Source organism: Oenanthe melanoleuca, chromosome Z (genome assembly GCF_029582105.1).
Source record: "Oenanthe melanoleuca isolate GR-GAL-2019-014 chromosome Z, OMel1.0, whole genome shotgun sequence".
Taxonomy (NCBI): domain Eukaryota; kingdom Metazoa; phylum Chordata; class Aves; order Passeriformes; family Muscicapidae; genus Oenanthe; species Oenanthe melanoleuca.
Window position 1 is genome coordinate 33011822 of NC_079362.1, and position 19215 is coordinate 33031036.

General features: G+C 42.6%; 1 protein-coding gene across 7 annotated transcripts in view; it reads right to left on the bottom strand.

Moving 5' to 3' along the window:
* Positions 1 to 3444: 3444 nt before the first annotated feature.
* The window catches only part of NRG1 (neuregulin 1), a 452226-nt gene continuing 436455 nt past the window's right edge, over positions 3445 to 19215 (bottom strand). For all 7 annotated transcript variants that reach the window (XM_056514290.1, XM_056514289.1, XM_056514286.1 and 4 more), the window contains 5 exons: positions 18319 to 18421; positions 14567 to 14693; positions 13934 to 14064; positions 13227 to 13430; positions 3445 to 9266 (listed from right to left, as the gene is read on the bottom strand). In XM_056514290.1, coding sequence (XP_056370265.1) covers positions 8615 to 9266; positions 13227 to 13430; positions 13934 to 14064; positions 14567 to 14693; positions 18319 to 18421 — 1217 coding nt within the window. In that variant the 3' untranslated portion in view covers positions 3445 to 8614. The remainder of the gene's footprint in view (positions 9267 to 13226; positions 13431 to 13933; positions 14065 to 14566; positions 14694 to 18318; positions 18422 to 19215) is intronic.

Genomic DNA, 19215 nt, shown 5'->3' on the forward strand with positions numbered 1-19215 from the left:
AGACGGACTGAATTACAGGGCACTTTTAATTATTAAAATGGTTCATGTATCACTAGGATGGCATTATTTTGTTTTCTGGAGCTTTGATTAGGGGATGATTTTAAAACAGCATGCTGAATTTCAGGTACCTGGATTTATACTGTGGCATTCATCTAAGTGGCCCTTATTTCCTAATTGGCCTTTATTTTTGGGTTACTGCTTTCACAGCACTAGTAGTTGCCTTTGATTTTTCTAGGAATGCTGGTGTAGGCACAGGTCTTCTCATACACATTGAGCAGATTACTGTCCATTTCTGTGGAGGATCTGACTCACCTCACCCTCAGTTTTGGGGCCTTTAGGGTGAGGAAGAGGAACCTAAGATGGGAACATCCTGAGAACCAGAACACGGGACAATAATTGGTCTTTGGAGATTGTCTCTCTTTGCAACATATAGAAGGCCTAAGACCCACCATTTGGGAATATTTAGTGATTCTTTTTTTTTCTGTTTGGGATTGAATCCATTGTTCTAGGGTTATTTCAACAAAATGAGAGGCACATGGCCACCCTTGCTGGAGTCCCCTTAGTCTTTCACCTTGCCAGTTTCTTCTCAGCTGTGGCCCTCCTCTACAGTCTGTGATCCAGGCTGTCCAACAAGGGAAGAAAGAGGCATTCCCCTTCCTTATCTTCACAGCTGTACAGGAGAAATACCAGCCTCAATTTTTTCCTCTCTGAGGTGGAAAATGTTTTCTCTTGGATGCAGGCAGTTTTGCAGCTGCTGAATGGCCTTGTTATGACATTTTTTCCTTTCCTGTCACTGAGCATGCACTGAACATCAGGAAATCATTACAGAGAATTGAGAGACTCTGTGTGTGTGTGTGTGTGTGTGTGTACACACAGAGAATGCATAACCCAACTGATGCAGTAATGTGCAGGGTAAGTTAAAATACCTCCCACACAATATCTGGCTTCTGAAGCATGGCTCCAAATTGGCCATTACCAGAGTAATGACTTAATCAGTTGTTAACAATCACTGTACTCCCTACCAACTGATGTACATATAACCTTGCAAAGACTCCCTTGACACCTCCTCTGCTGCTGTCATCAAATGAGCTGGCCTTATTTCAGGTGTTCTCTATGCACTGCTGCCAGGGTTCCTCTCTAGTTCCTAAGGCATTACATCCAGTGCAGGGAACTCCTGCTATCCCCACAGGGGGAAAACCTAAGTGGAAACTTAGCAGCTGCCATTTGCATTAGAAGTCCAGTTTCCAACTACAGTTGGTGCTTGGCTTCCTTCTGGAGTTCAAACCTTAGAGAGTAAGGTCTCGCTTTCAAGGAAATTAATTCCATTAATGCTGAAGGCTTTGTCTCAGGTTTTGACAGTCCCTGCAATGCTTAGAAAGTGCAGCACTCTAAATACCCTCTGGAGTCACCATATTGTGCCCAACCCCAATGACATGGCAACCTTTCTAGATGTGCATAGGCCTGATCTTGTTCCACCTCTTCCTTGCTGGAACATGTGGAACTGTCCTTTAGTCCTTGTCTTCATGTGTAGAAATGGGGACATAAGAAGCATATCAGTGATTTATGACATTTCTCCTGTCAGCCTTAGTCTGGAGACATGTGAAATAATTTTGCAATTAGTAGAACTTTTCTAATGAGGGCTACTCTGAAATGACTCCAGCAAAAAGCCATAGCATCAGGTAGAAAAGGCATTCTGGAATCAGTAATCTCTTTTTAATGGTAAAATGAGATTTAGCCCTGGAAGTGCCATTGTCAAAGGCCTGTTGTCACTAAAGAAGAGTTATCAGGCTCATAACCTATGTGCAATCCATGTTGCTTTGCTTCTGCTACACAGATTAATCATCACTGACTAACTGCAACATCTCAAGGCATTTGAGATAGTTTTCTTCCCATCAGTAGTAACTGAGACAGAGAGAATTAACTTGGGGAATGCATTCTCCAAATCATGTGCTCATAACTGGGTGGAGTTGGCATGCTAAGAGCATACCCAGCTGTGGGTTGCAGAAAGGAGAGGGGCTTGCTTGATTTTCCTGTAGTGTTCCCTGACGCCATCTGCTTCCAGACCTTATGGAGAAATGCAGAGGCAGAAGTTTGGCAGAGAAAGCCAATAGGATAAAGACAGCAAGGACTGACAAAAATCTTTGGCTAGGACAGACATTTGGGACACACAGGGATGTGCTCCCTAAAGCCCTCTTGTCTGTACCAAATGTATCATGAGGTCCTTAGTCCTATTGACTCTGAGTGGTTCTTATGGCACTTAAATGCTTCAGAAATCATCTACCTCCACAGCCTTGCATGACAGGACAGTGGGGATGCCTGAGGGGGGTCTGTCTTTCAACAGCCTGCAATGGAAAGGCCATCCTTTCCTCCATTGTAGCACTGTGCTAGCTTGGGCTGGCTCTGTGGTGATTCAGCTAAGACATTCAGGTGAGGCAGGTAGCCTAAGTATCCAGCCTTGCAGCCACAGCATCCCTCCACATGAAACAGAAGACAGGGAAGTTGTCAGAGGGAAACTGAGATCCGACTGGACCACCAGGTCTTTACTTCTGTGTTGAGAACCAGGGAAGAGGGAGGGTGACAGAAGACCCTTGCCAGTCATTCCCTCCCTCCCTCCCTCCCTCCCTCCCTCCCTCCCTCTGTCCCTCCCTCCCTCCCTCTGTCCCTCCCTCCCTCTGTCCCTCCCTCTGTCCCTCCCTCGCTCCCTCTGTCCCTCCCTCCCTGCATCCCTCCCTCCATCCTTCCCTCCCTCTGTTCCTCCCTCCTTCTCTCCCTCCCTCCCTCAGTTCCTCCATCCCTCCCTTCTTTTGTCCTTCCCTTTCTCCATCCATTTTCAGTTTAGCATCTCATTCTGTATCTATAGGTAGGCCTGGGAGCACTAGCCCTGGGAAAAAATGGATGTGAAACACATCGAAAACGTCTTTTCTGCATTCTTCTCTCCTCTGCTCATGCCTAGCTTTCCTCCACTTGTTTAATGCTCAGTAATAGCAAATTACTTTACATACTTATATCATGTAAGCACAGCCAGATTGGATATCTGCCCTCCTTCTCTCCAAGTGTGGCAGATAGCTGGAGAAGGGTAAGAGCAGGACTAGTACATACAGTATTTCCAATTTATACAATCTCTGCATGTTTTCAGTTCAGTTATTTCCCACATCTGATGTGATCTTCATGGATTTAGTAATCCTCATTGGATTAATGCCTAAGATCTGGCTCCCACCATGAATCCATGAAATCTTTTAAAATCCACAATCTCTTGCAGCAAGTAATTCTCCAAGTTCCCTACCCCTTACATGAAGAGCTACATCTTTCTGGGAATACAGTGCCCAGTAGTTTTGATTCATAAATCCATTTCTTTTATTGGAAGAGGTACTAAGCATCCAGTCCTTTTTTACCTTCTACAAGATAAGTATGTTTCAACAGACCTTTAGTATCTTCTCTCTGCTGTCCTTTCTTTCAGAATAATGATATTCAGCATACCCAGTGCTCACCAGACCTCACCAGCTCCAGGTATTTATTCACCTGGGTTTCCCTTCAAACCCTTCCCCATTATACTATCTCTATCCTGAGACAAGAAGACCAAGACTCATTGTATTTACAACCTGCACAAATCATGAATTTATATAGTAGCATGGTGGTGCCATCTAAGAGTTCCTAGTATATGCTTTGCTTTATTGACTGTTGCTGAACAGTGAGGTGACATTTTTGTAGAGCAGCCTCCCACAGTCCCACGACTGTGTCATTTCTGCCCCCCCAACTCCTCCCCCTCCCCAAACCCCATCCGTCTTAAGTAGTAATGGTCAGGGTAGAGCTAATAATTCTAATTTAAGAAACTAAAAACGTTTGTAGGAGCAAGAGTGTCTGCCAGAGACCCCATAAGGATGAGTCAGAAATCTCAAGGAACAGTGGTCCACAACAACAGAACAAGACCTTTACAACAATGTTTGGATACAGAAAGATGGTAGCTAGTGACCTGACACAGTCTGCTGAGCAGCTGGGCCAGGACCACACATAAACAATTTAATCCAGCACCTCTTTTACTGAAAATGAATAACAAAACCTTAATAAATCAACAATTACTTATTGCTGTATTTGGGGTAATAAATTCTTTAGTTTATCAGTAGCTTGTGTCTTCCATAGCATGTTCTTTGAACAGTTTGCCTTTCAGTTACATCCCCTTTCTCTCCTGAACAATAAATTAGCATTCATTTTTTTAAAGGAAAAGAGGGGAAAAAGAGGATATATTACAATTTTTTCAAAGCAAAAGGAAAAATGCAACATCTTTCTGACATATATCTTAAAATAATATGAGGATAACTTTCTCTGCGTGTTAGATGCCTATGCATAAATAATAAAGGATGTTATGTTATTTACAGTGTTACACAATAAACTAAGAGCATTTCATTTAACACAATATCCATAAAGACAGTAAATAATGAAAACATCCACGTATGTACAAGACATATTTACAATAGAATAGAGAATTACAAATGATGATAATTGGCCATGTTCTTTGTCTGCCCTTCTCTGCAGCATTTCATAGGTGCTTTTTTGTTTCTTACTAGAAGTAAGACCCAGGTGATGGTAAGTAGCCACACTGCAGGGCCAAGAAGTGCTCAACAGGCTGAGAGGTGTGTCCTTTGAGGAGACACCAGTTTGCTATCCTGGATGCTCAGGAAACTGCTTGTAATGTGTGTGAGAGAAGCAGGGAGATGCAGCATTGTTGTTTTGGAGTACTGGAAAGGAGCTTTCCTGTTTCCCTGATAAAGGCAGTGATTATCTCTTAAACCTGGGTGTGTTGGTTGGCTCAAGTGAGGAAGGGAATAACTGGGCTAAAAGGAGGGAGTAGACTTTTCTCTCTTGCGTGAGAACCTCTATGGAGCTGTAATGATTTACACCCCATAAATAGGCAGGCTGTACCAGGTTGTGCACAACACAGTCTAGCTGTACACTCTTGAAAGATGCCTTTTATCTTGGAATAATTCCTGCATATAAACACATACACAGGAAAAACTCATGGCTCAAACTAAATGACATGGAAATAAACCAGGACAATCTTAACAACTCTGCCACCACTAGAATATTTCTTCCCCTCTTCAAAGTATGTTTCTTCTTGCCATGACTTTCAGCCAAAGAACTGGCAAGCATCACACGGTGATGGCTCAAGGGTGTTGGGACTGCCTAGCTCAAAGGTCTGGGTAATGAAGCAAATATCCCCAGTAGGGGAGCTGGCCTTTTCCCCAGGCACTTGCTGGCTCTGCTCTGTGCTGCTGCAGCCTCCAGCCCCTTGGCCAGCAGGAACTGGCTGCAGCCTGCCAGCAGCACCTGTGGCCAGGTAGACTCACTAACTTCTGGATGTGGACCTGACTGATGTAAAACACCCTCACAGTGTGATAAACACAAGTTGAGAGGTGAGGGTCTGTGTCCTCCTCCCGCTTCTGTGTGTGCCAAGCCAGGGCAATTCCTGAATTCACTGCTGCATGAATTGTGCTGTAAGGCTGGGTTCTTCACAAAGATCTAAGGGCTTAGGCAGCCATATCCCCAATTGTATTTTCTTGTTCTTAGGTCCATGTGAAGTCTCCAGCCTAATTTCATGCTTGCCCTATAACACACTGTGTATGTTCCGAGGGGGAGGAAGAGCAGGAACTGCACAGCAATTTGACTTTGAGGCACTGCAACAGAAGAGGTGTGACATTCTTCCCTAGACCTATACCAAACAAATCTCACATGTACAGCTCCCAAATATGAAGTTGCTCCTTCATTTTGTACTGTCCCTCCACAATAACAGTGTTAGTAGTCAAATAATCTACTCAACATCAAGGCATGTTCCCTTTCCATTGTGATTGATCTGTCTGGGCTATTATAAATACTTCAACGAGAGCTGGCCTTGTGGTTGATGTATGCTGAAGGAGTTGACAAAAGACCTGTGTTACAATCTCTATTCTGCCACTAAGATGGGTAATTTTGGGGCAAATTTATTTCTCTGCCATCTCTTCTCTGTCTCATCTGTCCTGCAAGGTCTTTGCAGTGGCCTTCCTGAAAGGACAGATATTCAAGTGCCCACAGAAACTCAACAGTGCAAATCTTTTGGAAACTTGTGGCCTTCATTAGGAAAGCCCACCTGGCCCTCTGTACAACTGAGCTGCAGAGTTACTCGAGAGGTGGATATTCTGCTGCATGGGATTGCAGATAAATAGGCATGACTAAAGGGATAAAAATGAGAGTATGGTGTCTAGAATTTGTAGAGAGCTTTTGTTTCAGTCTTCAAAGGCAAAGTGTGTTCAAGTACATGCCAGCTAGGGAAAAATGGCAAAGGGGACTTAAGTCCAGACAGTATGTATTTGCCATGTCCCATAGATTTCTCAAATAAGTAGTGCTATTTCAGCCACCACAGCCCAAAGCTGTGCTAGTTTCCTAGCCTTTCAGTTCTACCACAAACATCCTAGTGGACAACTTTGTTTCCTATACTAAGGGTTTTTTTGTTCTTTTTCTGCTGATCTGGTGCTCAGGTAGACTCACCTGTGTTCTTACTAATGTGATAAGATTATTTATACAGTGAGGAATTCACTGAATTTTGTCATCCTTACTTTGCTTTCAGGTCTTAAATCAATAGGACACCTTGTTCAGCAAAACTCTTAGGCACATGCTTAACTTCTTGCATGTGCTGGATGTGTCAATGAGAGTCTAGCACATGCTGATGGTAACTTTTGCTCGGATTAGCGTAAGCATATGCTTGAGCAATTTACTGAGCTGGGATTTTTTGTTTCTCAGGTTTGCATCTCACAAATTTTCCTTGATGTATTTCTCTTCATTTAACTAGGACCAGAATGTGGCCCAAAGGATGAGTGTAGTTTGGCTGAAATTATTTTCTCTTGACAGGGCTCTTATTTAGAGCTCAGTAATACCTGTAAAACATATGTTCTCATTTTCAGAATCCCCAGAGTCTAGGAAAAACATTTGTTTTCCACATCAGTCCTGAGTCAATGCTGTGCCAACTGAACACACAACAAAAAATCAAAAGTATAGAAGAGGCAGAGTGACCCTGACTAAACTGATAGGAATTCAGTGCAAAAGAGGCCATTTGCTTCTGTCTAGATGGATGCATCTGCTCCAGAACTGACAGCATCCTTGTTCATTACTACTCAAAGACTTCAAGACTGTCACTGGCTATATAAACACTGATATCAAATAGTCACACGTGTTACTAGGGCTGTAACCCAGATGGTGTGCTTGCCTTCATAAATGGGCTCTGCATCAGCCTTGCCTCTCTCAACCCAAGTAATGGAGTCTATAAAGGTGAGTGGAAATAAACTCCATACATCTGCTTTGTCCTTCCTGCGTGCCTATACTTTTTAACCATTCAGCAAATCAAGTTCTTCCCTGAAAGGCCTTTCTGTGTCCAAGAGTAAGCCTTGTTCCAACAGCAACTCTAACAAGGTATTGCTAGAAGCTTGTCAGGGTTGTTTCTGAGGAAGAGAAAAAGAGGAAGAAAAATTGAGGGGAAACAAAAGAATAAATCATGTATTAGAAACCAACATTAAGAAATAGAGGTGAAAACTGATTGCACTTTTATTAGTGGCATTTGTTTTCCAGCTAGATCTCTTCCTTGCTTGATTACACATATCTATTATATTTGCCCCATTAACATAAACTAATATAAATGTTTTCTTTTTTTCTTCTTCTTTTTTTTTTTTTTTTTTTTTTTTTTTTTTTTTTTTTTTTTGCTTAAATAGAGTATTGGGTTCAAAGCCTCAGCTAACTTAAACCCATTTCCTAAGGGATAACTACAACAATTAATATCTGGAAAATAATGAAATGGCAGCTCCTAGTGATTACAAGCTGACCTCTGATTAATAATATATTTGGTTTAAAATCACAGTATAACTTTCTTTCTATAAGTAACATTACTTAATGCAGGTTGGCTTTTTTTTTGTTTGTATGTTTTTTGTTATCTTGCTGTAATTAATAGTAGCATGCTGTTGGATCTACTATTATCCCAGTGCTCAAAGAAGCAAACCTTTTGGCTGGCAGAGAGCAGACAAAACTCATCTCATATACGGAAAGCAAATAAAAGTTCTCATATAAGAAATTTTTTTTTACTTTTTTATCTTTTTTTTTTTTTTTTTTTTTTTTTTCATTCTGACTCTGTGTGTGTATATATGTATTTTTATGGTGGAGTAGGGTGGGAGTGCCATTACAGGGCTTTCTGATTCAGAGACTCTACAGCAAGCGACCAGAGGGACTTCTGCAATTCTTGCAAATCATACATCCAGTCATTATAATGCAGTGCACAAAAAAGCTAGGACAACTGAGGGCTAAAAGTTTCGCAAAATACTATGGGACAGTCATCATTGTAACTGTACAAAACTTGCTCTCAACTTAACATAACATAAAGGCACCATTGATATCTTTCCCCATTTTTGAAATACTGTAAAAAATTGCTACATATGGCACATAACACATTTGTACATACGTATATTTAATTTATAAAAGTTTTTTTCCCCCTCCTGTTTTCTATCAGCGGAATTGCTAAAATAAAATAAATTGTTTAATTTAAAGGTGGAATACTTCATTATATAAAATAAAGTTTTACATGTGAATCTATGTGATTTATGTTTTATACAGCAATAGGGTCTTGGTTAGCTATCACACTGGACAACCTTGCTTGTAACTCTTCTGGTGTGGAGAAGCGGTTTGCCGGGCTAGTCCTGGTTTCAGCCAGCCGGAAGGCGGTGGCTGGCTCCAGACTGGCTGCCCCGGGGTTCGGTATGCTCAGGAATGGTGTATCCTCGCCTATTCTTTCATCTTCGGTTTCGGTCTCGGAGCTGCTGCTCTCTGAGCTTGTGTCAGAGTCCACTTCCACCCTGCTGGAAATGTGGCCATTGGGCTTTGTTCTTTTGACCCTCCGGCTGTTGGTGAGTTTCTTTGGAGGCTCCTGTGCTGGTTCGTACTCCTGCGTGGTCTCGTACTCCTCATCCTCCACGATCCTCAGAGGACTTGGTGGCAGGCTGTTGCTCTCATGGGTGGCATTGTGGTGAAAGGAGTTGAATTGCTGAAGGTGGTGGTCATATTTCTCATGCAGCTGCAGCGGAGTCACCAGGAGCAGTGGTCGCTCCTCTTCTATGAAGGGACTCACCGCCACTGAAGGGATGGAGACGGTCAAGCTGGAAGCCGGTGGTGACATTGTGGAGGGGCGGGACTTGGGAGAAGTTGGAGTGTGAAAATCAACGGGTGACATGCGAGCTGGTGTGGTCATAGCTGAGACATACCTGAAGAAAAGAGATGGGGAAACGTTGCAAGCACAGGAGCAGTGGTGACCTGTGAACACAGCAGCTCATGTGGACTGTGAGAGAAATGGCAGGGATCCCTTCAGGTCCCCAGCATTCTCACACAGGGCTACTAAGGAACCTTTCCTGTTCCTATTAATTCTATAAACTGCTGACTTCTGGGACTCTGGGCAAAAACATCTGAAAGCAGGAGGAGAGCAGCGAAACTCCCAGATCCCAGCCATGGAGATGCTGTAAATTTTTTGCCAGAATAACTTTCTGGAATGAGTCCAGGAATGGGATTCAGAGACAGACAGGCTGCCAGAAACAAAATGCATTTGCAAGTATTTTCTCAAAAGGAAAACAGCTGCTGCACTTCTGGAAGGATTTGACCAGAATCTGGGGTACACACAAACAGACAGGGGGAAAGAAAGGACGGTCATCTTGGGGCTTCACCCTCTTCTGGCAACCAAGCTATCTCAAGCTAGGGAGAAAAATAATGTTTGGATGAAATCTAGAGCCAGATTCTGCTGATTTTAATCACCAAAGCTAATCAGAGAAGCATTTGTAGCACTGTCCCAGGAGCTTTGTGCTGCTCCACTCTTTGGGTGCTAGTTACCCTTTGCAGATAGATCTACCCTGGCTGCTAGATTTATCTGCAAAGAAGCATAGAGTATCATTTGTCCTCCTCTGGGAACAAATGCTAAAAGACAGGATTGTCTGGCCTAGTGCCCATGTTTTCTCTGCAAAATTTGTCCCTGTTCCTGTGGAAAAGGTAGTCGTCAGAAGTGATTTCTGAAAATTAAGCTCAGGTGCCATTACAGGGTTTGTCCCAAAAAATGTGAAGCTCTCAACTAGTTTTAATCGGTAGACATGCTATGAGGTTATGTGGATTCATGCCAGGTGAGGATCTACCTAAAACCACTTGATCAAAAGTGCAGTGCCCAGCACGACACTTTGCATCATCTGGCTTTACTTTTATTCTTATCCTAAATTCACCTGCCCGAATTTTGTCTGTGTCTAAAGTTAAAATTGTTCTAAGCTCTATCACAGGCCCATTAAGAAAAGCTGTATGTCTAAGATTGATGTAGTTATTTAGTTTTTCATTAGTGCCTTATTTATCTGAGCTTGAAATTACCAAAATAAACCTGAATCCAGCTATCTTATAAAATCTGTGACTTGGCTGTGCATATTACACTTGACAAAAATGGAGCTGTGGGAGAAAGGAGAAAACAGGACAGATCCTGGAAAGATGTGCAGTAGCATAAATTGATTTCCATAGAGGTGCATTGATTGCATTGATTTACATTAACTGAGTAGCAAGAGAAAGGAAAAAAAACAAATTTGGAGTTATGCATGGGAATTAATCAAATTGGTTGAGCAAAGGGCAATGAATAGATCTGTGTGTTGGATGAATTAAGTAATTTTTTCTCCTTCCATGAGCAAGCTTTTCATCCCTTTCACATTTTTAATAGGCACTCTCTGAAAAACTGAAGCCTTTCTACTTTCTACCAGCTGGTACACTGTTGGATATATGTCTTAATGACACACTGGATTTTAGCTAAACTGGTTCTGTTAATGCGTTGAGTTGGTTAAACGTGTTCAGTGTACTGTGCAGGCTTCCAACAGTGTCAAGTTACTCATACTGGAGTCTTGTGCATTCACACATTTCTGGTCTATCCCCTCACACCCTAACAGGGCAGTGCTAACTAGCTGCTGTCTGCAATCTGAGGCTCAGGAGCTGAGCTCGTGCAGCTCTAGCCCATCCTGAAAGGAAGGTTAAAAGGTGATTGATTTATCTAGCTTCATGGCCAACTCTGCTGGCTCAGTGAAAGGGGATCAGAGGGTACTCATGGCCATCCAGCACACAGTAACTAGTTATATGCTGCCAGCTTCATCATGTAGTCCAGCCTTTTGTGCAGAGACGGTGTTTTTTGATCTTCTCTGCTGTAAGAGTGCTAAGGACATCCAAGATAAAACTGCTTATGTACACAGGTGGTATGAGATCCTGCAAATCTATGGGGTAGTGCAAAAGGATCCCTTGTAATGTCTGTTCAATTTAATTTGAAAATTGAGGGAGTATAGCCTTGGTTTGCCAATTCACAGTAGATGACTTCAGGAAGTAATTTGTCAGCTCCTACATTCCTTTATGTTTCTCAGTGATTTTTAGTTCCAAATAACTCTCACATTCCCCCTTATATACACACAAGCCATCTCAGGAACAATTGGCCATGTATTTCCTGCTTGCTAAAAATAGATGAGGCCTGCAATTAATGCCCAGGGAACTATCATCTCCCCCGTTCCAAATCTCTGATTGCTTCAGGCACAGGCTAGGCTGTCAATGTCTGATGAATTATCACAGAAATGTTGCTGCTTTTGACCTATAGTACAACCTTCAAGAGATACAATAATTGATGAAATGCCTTCTTTCTTCTCAGAGAAACAAAAAGGAATATACTCTCCCTTCTCCCCTCACCCTGCACCCCTCTTCCCACTTAAATTTCAACAGTTCATATTAGAATGATGCTTTGGGTGTCCCATGCAATGCAGGCAGACAGTCTTCACTTCTCACATGCAGATGCCCAAATATACTAAGCTGTAATACTCACCACTGGCAGGCGTGTGGCTGTGCATCCTGCTTGGTTCCCAGGCAGGAGACAACATGGTATTTACTGTTACAGCTCCTGATCCAGCAAAGCACTTAAGCACATGCTGAGCTCTACCCATGTGAGTAATCTTGCTGATTTCAGTGGGCCTACTTGCACGATTAAAAGATAATCTTGTCAAAGTGCTCTGCTGGATTGGAGCCATGGCTGTTTATGTCATGTGAGCCACGTATCTTCAAATTAAATTCCATGGTAAATAACACATAATTTTTAATGAGAGGGCTAGTTTATTATCCTTAGTGGTACTACACTCAGGGTCCTTCCTCAGTGGACCCTCTTCCTGCTGCTTAGAAGTTGTTTGCATGGCAGAGGCAGTACCACAGAAATGGCATTTGCTGTACTTGTACATTCATTTTTTTTAAAACCACAATTTGTCTCCTACACAACTAAGTCTCCTGGGGATTGCATGGCTGCATTTTTGGCATCATGGATGCTCCACAAAGCCAAATCCCTAGTGATTTCAAAGGCCTCAGAGAACTGGTCCATAACCTTTTGTTTTCCTTTTCTTCTGCCTATGATTCCTGGGAGAAAAGCTTTTTTTAAATATCTTGTTTCTTCTCAGTCTTTCTTTTGCTATTCTGGGGCAAAACGCTACCCTAAACCTGAGAAGGATTTTTTAAGTAAAAGTTTTTTTGCAACTGAAGTACTTCTAGGCAGACCTTAGGAACTGAGGAACCAGTCTTTTCAGACAAAAAATTAGTTGGTTGGAAAACTCCCAGCCAGCTTTATTCATAACCACACCTGATTTAATAATGACATGAGTCCTCCTGCCTTGCACTTTATGTTCTTTGCTTTTATTTAATGAAGTGTTAAGGGGAATTTTTAAAGGGTTTAGGAGCTAAAATACTCCAGAAAGTAGGTGGTGGCATAATTTCTATACTGCTTAGGAGTCCTTAGTGCCCTTCTCCTGTGGATCAATATATTACTTTCTCACTGCAAAATCTCTTAGCTTTCTCACTTGCATCTTCTAAGAAATTGGTAATTAGGCAAAGTTCTGTTTAAAGCAGAAATTTCTGACTAATTACTCCAGTGGAGCTTTTCCAAGCTCCAGTGAAACTGTGAACTGCAACTATTAGCCAGTGAACTGCTAGCTAATAGGACTAAATCCAGCAGAGGCGATAAGGAAAAAGAAATGCTTTTGGTGGACTTTAAACTACTACTTAGCTTTCGACCTTTATGAATAAAGAGATGCGTGCCCTATATGAACAGCTGCACTGTTGCATTTTCTCCTGTGCTCCCAAGCTTTGAAACCAACTGTGAAAACACCAGTGGAAAGCAGTGAGGGGGCGTGTCCTACCTTTCGCTGTGCGGAGAGTCTCGGTAGGAGTCGGGGGTCTCTCTGGCATGCCGCAGGAAGCTGCTGCCTTCCCGTGGACCGCCGATGCCGTTGAGGCGGCCCCGGGGCCCCGCTGGGCTGGCGTGCCTGCTGTTCTCCATGGAGGAGCTGACGAGCACCGAGCGGCTTTCAGAGAGGATGCTTTCGGTGTGGCCATTACTCCAGCTGGAGAGCAGCAACCGGGAAAAGAGAAAGGGGGAGTGTGAGGGTGGGCTTTGGTGGCAAATGCGTGTGAGCAGAACTTTAGCCAGGGAAAGGAGGGGCTCTGTTGCCACTCAGAATCTGCAGCAAAACCTTTGGGTTGGTGACCGGAGCTGCAGAGTTCAGCAAATTGTATGAGTCCAGAGGCACCAAGTTGATTCTGTGTGTATGGATAAAAGGAGAGGGAAGGAGGGCTTTCCGGTTATCAGAACTGTCACTGATTTAGCAATTTGCGTATACTAAAGTTCACTGCAACAGTATTGGAATGCCATTCAGATAATAAAGGTCTTTGTAACATCCTGGGAAGATAATTAGGTGATATGACATCAAATATTGTTGGTCTTAAAATGAAAACACTATGAAGGGAGCATAGATCTTCCCTAGTTTGTTGTTTTACACATCTTTTTGGTTTTGCAACAGCAACAGATCAGATATTACAGCTGCTATTTGCCTTCCTCCTCCAGTACCTGTGGCTAGGTGTCTGGGTGACTGTCACGGAGTGATGTGTCGTTGAGGTGTAGTGGCTTGTAGAAAATGAGGTCTCTGTTTCTCGCTCGATGACATGCTCACTGGAGATCACATTTTTCGAAACGTACTGCTGAAAAAACCCAGACAAACTTCAGGTTTATAAACTGTAATTCACAGCACATTTGTAGATATAATTTCCAACTCCCCCTTCCCAGATTTCAGTCTTCTACATGTGCCAAAGCACAAATTTTGTCACTTAAATACATGCAGAAACCATACTGACACACTTGAGTACGTTCACGTACACCTCTGCATACATAGCCCATCTAGACTCAAAATAGGAGACAAATGAGGAAAGTAGCAAAGGTCTGCATTCCAATAAGGCTATAAAAATGCATTTAACAAGGGAATGAGAACTCCCAATAGACAGATGTGTGGAAAAGCAACCTCCCATTACCATCAGATACACCAAAAATACTATTCTCTGATGGAGAAGACGGCAGCAGTTTGCAACAGCAGTTTTTTTTCTGTGTGGTGAAAAGCAAGAGAAATCAGTGTCCAGGCTGTAGCAGGCAGGTGTTTAAAAGCTGTGGGCACGGGCAGGCCAGGCTGACAGGTGCAGTGACACCTACATTCACGAGCTGGACGTTATCGGGCGGTGGGTTGGGGTGGTGCGGCCCGTTGGCCATGTTCATCACGTTGTTCCTCTCCGAGCGCAGGCTCTGCCGAAGGCGGTCATGCAACTTTTTCCTCTGCTTCCTGTGCATGAAACACGGAAAAAATTTTACTAGACAAAAGGAAAGCAGCTGCACCTTCCAGCATATTGATGTTGGTGATAATAATATAACATCACTTTTTTGCCAGAATTTTCTCCGCTGCTGCTAAAGCTCAGAGTAACTCTGAAAACCACAGGTCTAATTGCAGCTGGAGCTGTGGGGACCTCGACAGGGGGAAGGATATTTGGGATCCCTTCCAGGAGTCAGCAGGACACAGGGGGACAGGAATAAGTGAGAGGGAAAGGGAAGCCATTTCTAAGCTATGCTCTGTCTCAGGAGGAGCTCTTTTCTGCACTCAGAAGGGAGGGGGGAGAGATTTTAACCCAGACACCTTGACACCCTCAAAAGGGCCAAAGCAAGGTTTCTGACAGCCCATCGAGTTACACCTCTCAGTTCACCACAGGGAGCCAAGGTGTTTGTGCCTCAGGGCTTGCTTGCAGTCAAGAACATGGTTTTTGTGATGTGGCAGTTACACATTTTTTTGGTGGGATTCATCCCCTACCTCAGCAGTGTGCTTCACATACATAAATGTGTTAAAGAAGAATGCAGAGGAAGCCTCAGAAATCCAAAGTGAGAGTATATGGGATAGGCCTGAATCTGCAGACTTCCTGGCAGCTCTGGAAGGTTTCGTTTCAGCAACAACAGATTTGCTCTGAAGCCTAACGATTACCAGGTGGATGCCATGGCTGCTAATGCATTTAGTAGAACTATCCATGTACTGACGACATGATCTCTGACTGACTTAGATGTTTCTACTGTTTCCTGTCCTTAGCTGCTGTTTCCCCACTTGCTAACAACATGTATGTCCTGTGAGGAGTGGCTGTGGGAGCTGGGGTTGTTCAGCCTAGAGAAAAGGAAGCTCAGGGGTGACCTTATCACAACTGCCTGGGAGGAGGCTGTAGCCAGGTGGGGATTGGCCTCTTCTCCCAGGCAAGTAGCAAGAGGACAAGAAGAAAACTGTGCCAGCAGAGGTTCGATTTGAATATCAGGAGGAATCTCTTCACCTAAAGGGTTATTAAGCTTTGGAATGGACTGCCCAGAGGGGTGGTGGAGTCACCCTCCCTGGGGGTGTTTAAAAAAATGACTGGCATGACACTTAGTGCCATGGTCTAGTTGATAAGTGGTGCTCAGTGAAAAGCTGGATGCAAAGGTCCAATTCCAAATCTCAAAGGTCTTTTCTAACCTAAATGGTTCTATGATTCTGTAATCCTTCCAGCTCTCCTCAGAAGAACTCTTCAGAAGATCATTACAAGCTGTCAGGAGCAAAACTTACAGCATAGTAAAACCTGGCTACACAGAACACGCTAATTAAAATACCAAAATAAATAACCAGAGAAAGGGCTACTCAATTTCAGTCTTAGTTGATCTCTCATAATACTGGAGAACTTCCACCATTCTGTCACAGAATCCAGGGCAGTGAAAGGAGGATGCAGGCTCCAACACCCTCTGGGATGCATATGACTTTGGCTGTGGCAAAAGCTGAAATACATACTAAGCCATATGCAGAAGTGCAGATAGTGATGGCAAGGTAGAACAGTGTAAGAGATAACCATTTTCAATCCTGTTTTGAACTCAAGGGGAGAATTCCAAGCTTTACAAAAAAGGAGGAGTGAGAGAAGGCAATAAATATGTTGAAGCTTGATAGTCATGAAAGCTTAAAGATGAAGAAAACATGATTTGAGACACAACATTTTACATATTTTTCTCTGCCTGGATAGTGGAAAATGCTTAATTTCTATCACATCACATGAATGGCATACACGATACATCTGTCTTGGAAATGCTTCTGTCTCAGAAAGATACAGTCTGTGGTTCATGTGTACTTTGTGCTTTGAGGATAACCAGGCATCATCTTAGGACATGTAAGCAATTAATGTGTATAGAGAATGCAGTACCAGGAGACATTTGAGCTACCCAAAGACCTGCTGGGCTGAGAAGCAGCAGTCAAGCAAGGTTTTAACTTGATTTCGCAGCTCCCCTTCATGAGACTCTGGAGACCTTGGGAGCTGAGAACAATTTGAATTCCTTAATGTGGTAGAGAAAGTGAGTTCTAGAGGGAGTTTGAGTTTGTCATCTACAGAACTGAAATCCTGGCACATGTAACTCAGGAATCCATCCCTAAAAGGCTGCATTACTTTCCACCTTCAGTGACCTTCAGTGTATTTAAACTTGCATGTTTTTATCTCTGCTGTTTGTCCTGTAGTAAAAGTACACTAACCAAAAAAAGAAATTACTCCACAAAACTGAGAGGAAAGAATAATGGGAAAGCGAGAGTGTACTTAAGAAGATTTTATCTTCATACAAATTATTTGCAAATAAAGTACCTCTGAATTAAGACTCAGTGTCTGAAGATACTGCCTTGGCAATTTATCAGAGGTATTTTGTGCAAGGAAACCAACAAAATCTAAGATATTACATTGGTTGTTCTCCTAACACCATTTCAATATTTCTTCCAGTTTCTGAGTTTTCCCCAGTTTAGGGAAAAGAGTATATGCAAGTCACCTCACAGATACCAGTCTGGCCTCACTGCTGCATTTGGAGGGCCATGTCCTGGCATGGCACTGTCATCAGCTGGTTTTGAAAACATTTAACTTTTGGTTCACAGTGATTACTGATGTCTGGGGAAAAAAAAGCATTCAGACCCCTGATGGATTCTGTGGGCTCTTTATACAGAAAAACATACTTTAGGATCCTGACTAAATGTTTGTTGAAAAACATGGCGATGTGATTTCTAAAAGCAGTAATTGATCTGAATTTTTATTACTGTTTCAGTTGTTCCCCACTGACCACTGTCACGAGGTTAAGGGCAGGAGCAGTTATGTGTATGTGTCTGGACTCTCACTGAGAGGGACAAATTATCTCCCTCCTCCCCCAGTTTTAACACATCCATTATTGGTGGGGCTTACAAAAAAGACCAACAGTCCAGCTGCCAATCAGGCCTTGAAACAGTAAATCAGGTTTATACAAACGTGGAATATTTATGATAAGGGTTTTCTGTGTTTTGGTGGGGAGATTTATAAGGGCAGCCAGAAGTTTTGGCAGCAGAAGTTCTGCTGATGCTCTGTGTAATTTATGGTTCACAGTGCCTCATGCATGTTTGAGAGTCACCCCCAGTAATTTAAAGACTCACAGAATTTATTTAAATGCCTACTTTTGCATTGAAAGCACTTTTGTGTTCAGTTTTTTGGCCCTTGGTGTGTAGTAACTTCTAGCATCATTAATTGTGTCTCAAGTACAAACCAATTCATCTTATACATAAAATTTACTGCTGGAAAGCAACATGATTCCAGTGCTGAAGTTTGTTCCTTTTCAACTGGGGAAACCAGCTGAAATGGAGGATAGAAAAGAAAGCAAACAAAAAAAAAGACAAAAAATTTGCAAATTACATTTGAAGACTGAGAAGACTGAGAGACTCTCAATTTTGCACTGCTGATGGTCTTGGAGACCCACATTCATCTGGCTTGGACCAGAGCACCCTGGTCACAAGTTTGTCCCTTAAGTTCATCTCTAGAGAAACCCAGATACAACCTTATGCCCAGAGAAGCTACAGTCAACTGGGAAGGCCCTGACCAATGACCACAAATATGAAATAGAAGAGAAAAGTTTACTTGGTTTTGCAGTAGGCCACCACACACATGATGCCAACTACCAGAAGAGCAATGCAAATGCCAGTTATGGTCAGCACCCGTTTCTGGTACAGTTCCTCAGCTTCTAGAAAGGCACAAAAACAGAGAAAGTCACAACATGGAGGATGGCTAGGCAGGGAGCACACAGTCAACAGCTGTCATGCTACAAAACACTGCACAGATTCACACAGCCACACCAAGACACAGCCACCACACTTCAGGCAGACTTATTATTGACTGCAAGGAGAACAGGACTACAACACAAACTATTAACACAATACTGGGGATGAGAACAATTACAGAATTACAGTCAAAAGGTTTTTTTTTGTTTTTGTTTTTTAGCCAACAAGAATAATATCTAAGAAACAACTTCATAGTTGACAAACACAGCATTTGCTGGAAATAAAAATGCAGTGTGGTAAGGTAATAACATGAATTTGCAAATGCTTTGGAAGTTTTGCAAAGACAGCTGGAATGAAAGCCATTTTTACAGGTCTTATGAGAAATTTATTTTCTTATTATCTTTTTTGGGATTGTTTTCATATCCAATATCCCTCTGGTCCCATATCAATTTATATTTCAGCTGTCTTTACAGGAGAAATTTCAAAATACTCTTCTACATTTGATACATGAGCTTGGCTTGTAATTATATCACCAATGGAAATGAAGACAGGTTTTGAGCTCTGGCCATAAAATCCAGACTCTTTCTCCAGTGCTCCTCCTAAAACAGCAATGTTGACAACCAGCAGTGCCTTGTGTGAGAGAAATGCAGAGTTTCGACTTCTGTCCCTTTGTGACCAAAGAAGGAACTCTCAGTCTAGGGTGGCAGCTTGCTCAGTGATGACAACTTGTTACCGATCTCATTCATCTGAGATATTT